This window comes from Hyla sarda, chromosome 11 (genome assembly GCF_029499605.1).
Source record: "Hyla sarda isolate aHylSar1 chromosome 11, aHylSar1.hap1, whole genome shotgun sequence".
Classification (NCBI taxonomy): Eukaryota; Metazoa; Chordata; class Amphibia; order Anura; family Hylidae; genus Hyla; species Hyla sarda.
In genome coordinates, this window is record NC_079199.1 from 50,112,409 (window position 1) to 50,122,324 (window position 9,916).

The 9,916-nt window shown below is 40.9% G+C and overlaps 1 protein-coding gene across 2 annotated transcripts in view; it reads left to right on the forward strand.

The window, feature by feature from the left end:
• Nucleotides 1-8,942, forward strand: part of AKT1 (AKT serine/threonine kinase 1) — a 148,808-nt gene extending 139,866 nt beyond the window's left edge. For both annotated transcript variants that reach the window (XM_056547349.1, XM_056547350.1), the window contains exon 14: nt 3,644-8,942. In XM_056547349.1, coding sequence (XP_056403324.1) covers nt 3,644-3,723 — 80 coding nt within the window. In that variant the 3' untranslated portion in view covers nt 3,724-8,942. The remainder of the gene's footprint in view (nt 1-3,643) is intronic.
• The last annotated feature ends 974 nt before the right edge of the window (nt 8,943-9,916 follow it).

Consider the following 9,916-nt stretch of genomic DNA (forward strand, 5'->3'; position numbering starts at 1 on the left):
AGGATCATGCCAAGAAATCTCTTGGTTCTGGAGGGAGAGAGATCAGACTTCTAAAAATGCATTATCCAACCTAAGTCTTGTAGGCATGACACTATCCGCTGGACATGCAGAGAGAGAAGGTGATAAGAATCGGCAGTAATCAGTAGATCATCTAGGTAGGGAATGATGGTGATCCCGTTTGGTCTCAGGGAGGCTACTACCCCCACCATCACCTTTGTGAATATCCTTGGTGCCAAGGATATTCCAAAGGGAAGAACTTTGAATTGGTAAAGGACTTTTTTGTCTAATTGGACTGCAAATCGAAGATATTTCTGATGAGGCTCGAAGATGGGAAGATGGAAATAAGCGTCTTTTAAGTCTATAGTCGCCATCCAGGCGTCTTTCTGGATTAGTGAAATGGCAGACTTCAACATTTCCATTTTGAACATTTTGTATGTAATACATTTTTTAATCCCTTTTAAATTTATAATGGTTGTGAAGGAACCATTGGGCTTTGGAACTAGGAATAGGTTGGAATAATGTCCTAGGCCTCGTTCTTGCTGAGGAACTGGAATAATAGCGCCAAAGGATAACATATCTTTTATACCTGAGCTGAGCCTCAAATTTGCATCTTTTGATCCTAGATCTGTAATGCGGTATCTTTGAGGAGGAGGGAAGGCAAACTTGATTCTGAAGCCAAACTCCAGAGAGAATAAACAGATTTTTTTTAAATGTTCTCCCACTGGCGACATAATCGAGTGAGTTCCCCCCCCCCCCCCCCATCCGCACCTTAAGACCTTCATTGTTTTTTAGAAGAAGAGTTTGAGGGAGGGTTGAGCAAGAATTCTCTGCTCTTGCCTCGCTTTGGGTACCTCCATCTATCTGATTTCCCCTTTCCTTTATGCTGCCTGTTTTTGGAAAAGGAACAAAAATTAGCTTTTTGTTTCTTCAGGTAAGACCTTTTTCCTGTCTGCAGCTTTTTCCAGAATTTTATCTAAGACTGAGCCAAATACTGTGTATTTTTTAGTTTTAGTTCCAGTCTCCATCCAATCCCAGAGGACATGTGCGCGTGACAGCACCTGCACACGCACACAATGTTCCCGGGGGCAAAACCCGGAAGCGACCAGGGCACCTGCGGCCGGCTAGCTGAATTAGGTCCCCTGCATAAACTCTTGGAGCACTGCAGGGAGCAGAGAGCGGCATCGGGAGGCACCAGCAGAAACAGGCCGCTACCCGGTACGGGATAATGAAGAGGGAGGCGAACGGCCATCGACTCACCCTGCCTGAGCCCCACCACCTACAGCCCGCAAAAATCACAGGTACAGACCTCTTTGCACCCCTGCTCCATAGGAACAGGAAACACTGAGGGGGTATGGAGGTAGGGGACTTTTAACCTCTCTTGTGCTTCCCGTTCCTATGCAGATAGGGGTCAATCTCGTGGTGCTGTTGTGAGGGACAATCTTTAACTTATCATCGTTCCCCCGTTGCGCTTCTTATCCTCGGAACATCACACTGCGGTCAGCGTATCACCGGCAACAGCGATTTCCCGCCTCGGCCGGTGATAGGCTGAGCACACTGTCATGTAAGGTGCCGGCCCGAGCTCCTTACATAACAGTGCGCTCAGCCTATCATCACTTAAGAATATGCAGATCAGGTGCACAGGTGGCATAATTTCCATGACATGGTTTACTAAGGTTGACAATCTGACTGGGACAAGTGGAAATGTCATGGCTTTCTTGTGTGATTGAAGGGCACTCAGACTTTCATGTGTACTCTTTAACCATACAGAACCAAGAGTCTGTATAAGGCGAGACGTAGATGGCCCCAGGGGTCTCGGAGCAGTTGGTTCATGCTTTTATGCTGTAGTCTGAGTAGGTGGCTAACTGCAGTCTAAGTGTACTATTATTGAAAACCTTGCCAACTCACACCCATGTCCCTCTGCTTCTGACAAACTCCAGTCATTCAGGAAATTCAGCCCCTGATCAAAAGTTATTAAGACCCAAAGGCCAGATGCAAGACTTCAAAAAGTGGCATAAGGTTTCACAGGATAAACTTGTTAGATGTAGAGACTGGGGAAGCCACCCACTCAGAAGAACAGTATGCAGCCTGTCAGAACACGTGTTTAGTGCTTTTTCCCCTCATGTAACCTTACAACTTCAAGTTCTTTAAAGGAGGCCATGAATTATAGTGTAGAGAACTTCTATGGGCAGATATGACTTTTATGTTCATTTTAATTTGCCAATTAAACAAGCTCAGCAAATACATTGCTGCCCCCCCATTGCAGCAAAAATTAGACATTGGGCTCAATAGTTCAGGACTTTAAGTGGTACAAGGCTTTAAATGGGTACTCCGGTGCTTACACATCTTATCCCCTATCCAAAGGATAGGGGATAAGATGCCTGATCGCGGGAGTCCCGCAGCTGTGGACGCCCGGGATCATGCACGCGGCACCCCGTTTGTAATCAGTGCCCGGAGCGTGTTCGCTCCGGGTCTGATTACGGTCGACCGCAGGGCCGGCGGCATGTGACGTCACACTCCGCCCCTCAATGCAAGCCTACAGGAGGGGGCCTGATAGCTGTCACGCCCCCTCCCGTAGGCTTGCATTGAGGGGCGGAGTGTGACATCACACGGGGAGCGGAGGCATGACGTCACATGCCACCGGTCCTGCGGTCGACCGTAATCAGACCCGGAGCGAACACGCTCCGGGCACTGATTACAAACGGGGCGCCGCGTGCATGATCCCGGGCGTCCCCAGCTGCGGGACTCACGCGATCAGGCATCTTATCCCCTATCCTTTGGATAGGGGATAAGATGTGTAAGCACCGGAGTACCCCTTTAAGCTCTTCCCCCTGCTTGTTCTAGTGATCAGTAGAGTCTCAGTACACAGATCCTGACTGATCAAAACTTTTGACATCTTTCTGATAATTCAAATGTTTATTTTTTAAATGACAGTAAGGACCCATTCACACTGCAGAATTTCCAAGTGGAATTCAGCTTAAAAATTCAGCTAAAAAAATTCTGCTACATGAAGTTAACATTGTGGTAAATGTATTCCGCTGCCCCAGTCACTTGGCACATAATCCACAGATTTGTCACAGAAATTTAGCAATCCTTATTCTGACAAATCTGTTGGGAAATGGATTGTGCATGTCTGAGCGGTCCAGCTGGTATGGATACTGGTGGCTACTTCATACAGAACTTTCAAGTTACATTTTTATGCTGGATTAACAATTAGATTGCAGATTAGTAATTGATAAGACATGGGACGGATGATGGGATCAGATTGCATGCTGCGCATACAGTTGAAGTCTATGCAGTAAAGAGTAACTTGAGAGAGAGAGAGACAGACACAGTAGAAGGCTCCAGCAGCTTGTAACAAGTGTTATATTCCACCTTGGTGTTAAATACACAGCTTACACTGCTTAGTACAGCTCTAGAATTCGAGTTGAAATCTGCAGATGGTAAGACTTTTCCATATACAAGTTAAATAATGGTCAGAAATAGTGCTACTCTCATGTACACACACAATAGCTTATTCTAAGAAAAGTTTTTTATTTTATTTTTTATTTTTATATATATATATATATATATATATATATATATATATGCTTAAGCTATTAATACTTGTATATTAATATTGTGTGTTTGTAAATTTTCTTTGCAGATGAAAATCTGGAATTTGTCGATAATGAAAGAAGGCCGCACTTTCCCCAGTTTTCGTATTCTGCAAGTGGAAACGCTTAGATGTCTTGCTAATTTTTTTTTTTTCTTTTTGTTTTCCTTCATTACAACACACAGACTTCATTTTTGGGCACTAAGTTCATCAGACTTTGTACAGGACTTTCTATAGCCTCTGAATTACAAACTATGTTTGTATGACCACAAAAGAAGTTTGACGAATGTCTGGGGAAAAAAAAAGTCTGTATGTAAAACCAGTTCTCATTTCACATTTGCAAAGAAAAAACAAAAAAACAACAAAAAAAAACAACTATCCAATCCATCCATTATTTTTTCTATGTATGTATTATTTTTGTATACATACATTCATATACATTATGTTGGACAATGCCACACAGCCGACGTTTTGAGAATGCGCTCAAAAAGGAACAAAGGATGAACTAGCATATCATAAATACGAAGAAAAGAAAAAAAAATCGTGCAAAAATAAAGTTACTCTTCTCACTTCCCTGGTCACACTGTACATCAACAATGGTTTATTTATTTCATAGGTTTTTAAATATAAAAAAAAAGTGTGGGCAATTGGATGTAGTTAGGAAGTAATAGAAGGTATAGCTAATAGTGCAATAATACAAAAAGTGAACGTGTTTCGAGTAATTTTTTTTTTTATTAAAAAAGATCATTTAAAACAAGAGACCAACAATCGGACCAGCATTATAGCCTCAGTGAGGTCAATCATCAAACAAGAGTTCTTATCTTGCTGTAGAATGACAATACATATCGGATGAATTGGTTTTAGTAAAGCTGAATATGTGAAAAAAAATGTAACTTCTATAGTTTTTATTATTATAGCATGCTTGATTTAAAAAAACAAAAAATGGAGGTTTTCTTCCAAACGGCTTCTAGATCTAGCAGATGTAATTGTGAATGACACACACTCTCTCTCTCTAGCCGGTAGGGCAAAAAAACAAAAACTATAGTTTTATGGTATAAAAAATAAACCTAAAACCTGAACCACTGGCACAGTGATATAAATAGATATGTAATACACAAGGTAAGGTAATGCAGGATCAAACAAAAAGGAATAAAGAAAATGGCCCTGATTTATCAAAAATTTGTAATAGTATACCAGGCCTTGTTGCCTTGCGCATTCTACTTGGGATGCTATGGGTGACCAGACGGTTTGAGAATTTTTGCGAAATAGGGTCTATTTATTTATTTTTTTCTTTATAGAATAATGCAATTTTTAATTTTCTTTGTCTTAGCTTTATGAGGCAACACTACATCTTGACCAATGAATAGTGGAATGCACTTTTCTCGTACACGAATTCTTTAGATTGTTTATAATTTAAAAAAAAAATTTTTTTTAATGTCCAGAAAAATGTAAATGTTTAGAACAAGAACTTTTTAGCATGGATATATTTCAGCTCTTCATAAATTAATTTTACATCATTTTATTGGGATGTTTATTTTTAGCTTTTTTGTTTTGTTTCGGCACTAGTGTTTCACAACAAATATAGCACTTATCTGGCTACCATTTTCTGGGAGAAGCATGGTGGCATTTACAAATTTTACTTTTCACCTATGTTACAAAAAGTTTAATGGCATAATACTTATAGCACTCATAAAGTTAACCCCCGTACCCAGCGAATTATGAATTATGTCAGCTATACAATGTTTTAGCCTAGGTAAAATGGGTCCGATTGCACAGACTTAATGGTGCAATAAGGCCCCGAAGTTATGCCTCGTGTCCATTACTTTTGAGAAACAGGGTTTCCTTTTTCTGACAGTAGATGTATGTGATCCTTCTTAGTTTATTTGATTGACTAGGAGGAGTTACAGGGAGGAGGGGCATATTGCTGAGCTATTTTCTGGCCCTTGGATCATTACGTTAAAGGTAATTTTTTTGGGTGTAGTTGTGCCCACTAGCTCAGCATTTTGGGGGAGTTTTACAGGGTCTTTTTAGTGCTTCACAGGGATGTTTATTTTAATTTTTTTTTAAAGGGGCGATATTGTTAAAATTTTCTTCCTTGCAGCTAGAAAGATGAGAGCAAGTTAAAATGTAAACTCAACTCTACTTGTTCCAATGGCATTTTTAGGATTTGTTCAGTCACCCCATCACTAAAAACCATGGGACTTGATCACAGAAAGTTTGGCCAGACTGACAGCCTTAGATTTTTTCTAAAGGAGACCATACACAATAAAGGGAACCTGTCACACTGAAAAGGCAGCCCAGTCTGCAGGCATTGTGTTATAGAGCAGGAGGAGCCGAGAAGATTGATATATAGTTTTGTTAGAAAAGTTTCAGGATAATTTGTCGTTTACCAATGTAAATCTCAGCTGTCAGTCTCTAAGTAGGCAGAGATCTGAGCAATCTTTGTGTACAAATGTATTGTAGAGAGAGTTGTCAGTCACAGATGCCCACACCCCTGAGGAGCTCTGAGTTGTCCCTCACTATAGTAGTACTGATGGCTTAAATTGATATCATTAGAATATTGTCGCTGGGCCACAGTCAGTTCTAGTGTGGACTGATAGGTAAGTGTTATTTCTTTGTTTTGTTTTTAATTATATGTAGGGAGTAATGGGGAGGGGGTAGTAAAGAACAATATTGACCTTTATGGCACATTTCTGCACGCTATATTGCCAGTGAGCCAATGACCTTTCAAGTAAGATAGGAAATATTATGGTCCACGCAGATACTGCTATGATTTGGTAATGGCTTAACTGCTGTTTTTTATTTTGCTTTTATTCACAAAATTTCCAATTGCACAATTTTGTATGTTTTACCATGCATGTATGTATGTATTACTGTAATTGGCATCCCTACCATATTGTAGCATGGCATTTAAAAACCAAAGCCCCCAATTCCAAGGCCTGTAAGAAGAATAAAGCAGCTCCAGGATGCTGTCCTCAAAGTCAAAAACAAGTTAGGGTGGCCATACACTTTCAGTAATGTTCAGCCGACTCATCTCTCCTGACCTCCCCATACACATGAATGATCAGCTCAGCTAAATGGTCATGTTTTCTTTATGGTAAATGGAGGGGTAAGCTGTAGCCAGACTGTTCTGGCCCCCTAAAGGTGAATTCAGTGTTTTTTTGTGGTATCTAATCATAGAATTTAAAAGTCTATGTACACAGAGTTTTTAGGATTCATGGCAATTGTTTCAAAATACAGTATACTCTAGGTATGACACTTTTCCTTAAGGCTAGGTTCACACTGTGGAATTTCTGCCGGAGATCAAGCAGACGGCACTAGGACCGCGCGGACTGCATTTCCGTCCCCATAGACGGCAATGCATTTCTGGGTGGATCTTTTGGTAGATCTGCTCAGAAATGCATTGACCTCTATGGGGACGGCAATGCAGTCCACATGGTCCTAGTGCCGCCGGCTTGATCTCTGGCATAAATTCTGCCCAGAGATTCCACAGTGTGAACCCAGCCTACAGGGCAGTGTTTTCCAACCAAGGTTCCTCCAGTTATTGCAAAACTACAACTTCTAGCATGGCCAGACAGCCTTTGGTTTCACACACTATATTAGTGTATTTTTTTGTATTATTCATTCAGCCCCTATGGCAGTGTTTCTCAACCAGGGTCAGATTTGAAACAGTTGGGGGCACCCTTATTTGGATACACTTGCTATAGGGTCTAAAAAACACAGGGGGAAAAAACATGATGCAATATAAGCCACCAAAAATGAATGAATGAAATAAAACAATTGAGATTAATGGTGTTTAAAGACACTATAATATAGTGTGTATAGGAGTTTTCTGCTGGGGCAATAACCTGAGCAGTCATATGCTTAGACTTTGTTCACACGTTTTAGACATTGCTGTGCTGTCATTGGAGTACACCACTCACTGGATCAACTGCATTGAATTTCATTGGGTTTGCCAGTTTTTGTCATTCTATTCTGTGTTTGGTTATGATCACACATTTGGAATGTCCACTCGGAAAATCTCAGTGCGGAATTTCCAGAGAGTGTGGGCGCTGGGGCACAATATGCCGGCACTAAGACCGCACGACTATACATTCTGTGCGGTGTCTGCAGAAAAAATGTACACGTTCATTCTTCCTGCGGATACAAATTCAGTGTTAGATGTTTTGGACGTGTGAACATGGCCTGTCTGGTAGAATTTGCTTGGCAGATGTGAACAAAGCCTTAGTTATCATAAAGACAAGTGATCTGTGGCTCTCTACAAGATTACAGTTTAGGTTGTAGTCACATTTGACCCCTAAAGGCCCATTTAGGGTAATTGCCATTGTAGCTTGACTGACTATTTGATATTCCCAGCAAATATATATGCACTTTCTTTTATTGACCAATTCCCTCTAAAGGTCAGGAGTTCTGCAGGCCTGCTTTTCAACATGTTCCATGGGGGAGGTAACACTGTTTCTAAGGGGCTAGTATCTCCTTCGTCTGCTGTAATGACCACCAGAGGGAGAGTATTTATACAGAGAAATTATGACAAAAATATGTAGTATAGATGGGGTTTATGGATCTCCACCTATATAAGACCCCAGGTAGATAAAATGTTGTAGGGGTTTGAGAAAACCTGTTAAACCGCAGCCCAGTGTTGCTACACAAACAGCATCACTGTATGCTGCAATACCGGACTCAGCCTGTGGACATGAGTGGCACTGTTTATTGGGTCTAAAGTATTTCAGGTTTTCTTTCTAAAACTAGAGAAACTCTCGTATTGCTGTGTATCCCTTACTCCCCTCTTTAAAAAAAATATCTAATTGTGTATGTGAAGGCTGCTGCTGTAAGGCGTCAGAGCACATTAAAAAAGAATTGTACCAAAATATGAAGATTGACCAATGTACTAAGATTGAGGCGAACATCTTTTTTATTAATAGTATTCCAAGTGTAATGTTCCCCCATTTTGTATTGTTACTTTTTATTATTTTTATAGAAAAATAAGAAAAAAAAAATTTCTTAACCTGTCTTTTGCACATGAATGTACCTGGTTATAGATTTGCTTTATCGTAGTTTTATTTTTTATTGTTTTGACATTTTTACTGTATGATCATGTAATGCAGTTGGCTTTTTTGCATAGGGGTAAGTGTTATTTAACAGGGGGGGGGGAGGGGAAGAAAAGTAAAGTTCCCCAATAAAATATAAAGTAAGCAACTTTAGTTTGCAAAAGCCCTGTCATTACTTATGTTTTCAGCAGTAGCGTTTTTACTTCTGATGCAGTTTTCCCTCTTAATGCATAAAATAAACAAAAACTCTGCTTTACCCGAAGTCTCTGGTCTCTCTAAAATGGTCATGTTGGTCCGCAGCATCTCTGGATATACTACAGGTTTTCCATCCTAGTGGATTCTTAGTGCACATTAGGCTGCATTTTGAGCCACAGTTTCCTTTTTTTTTTTTTCCTCTCCCGATAAAACCCTGCAGAATGATGCAAACCCTGGACCCTGTGAAAGTCAATAGTCTCTTTGGATCAGTCATGCAGCGAACCGATCGGCTCAGTTCACTCCTAAATAGAATCAGCAATGAGGCCCTGAACGGAGATGTCATCTACTTCATAAAACCAATGTTTACCAACTTGTGGCTCTCCAGCTGATGTACTCTCAGCATGCCCTAATAGCTATAATGTTAGCATGCCCTAATAGCTATAATGTTAGCATGCCCTAAAAGCCTTATTTTCCCCATTAGTGTAGCTATATCATTGCTTGTGAGACAAGTTTTTTGTGGGGGGGGTGCACATTTGTGTTGCAGGGTGCTGATGGGATATCACGCCCGCCTCCATCCATCTCCCTCAACTCCCCCCGCCCCCCCCCCCCCGTATTATAACCCGAGTAGAAAGGAGATTACATGAGGAGGAAGTTTGTTACAGTGTGTCACCACAGTAGTAAGGTGATTACATGATAAAGTTTATTAGTGGGTCACCCCAGTGGTAAGGTGATTACATGAGGAAGTTTATTACAGTGTGTCACCCCAGTGGTAAGGTGGGCGTGTCAATGGGTGGGGTCAAGGGTGGCAAGATTCCTTTCACTAGGGTGGCAAAAATCCTTGCACGAGCCCTGACTGGGGTCATAGTAAATAGCTACAAGGAAAAGAAAAACAGCTACTTTCTTCCATAAACAGCACCACGCCTGTCCTCAGGTTTGTATGGTTGAAAAAAAAAACTTTGGCACAATTCACTTCTATAGAAATTAGCTCTGAATTTCTAATCATGGATAACCACATTAACTCCGATCCCAGTGGTTGGAGTAGATCCGTTTATTACAGCCCAGCTCCTGATCTCCCAGCTGC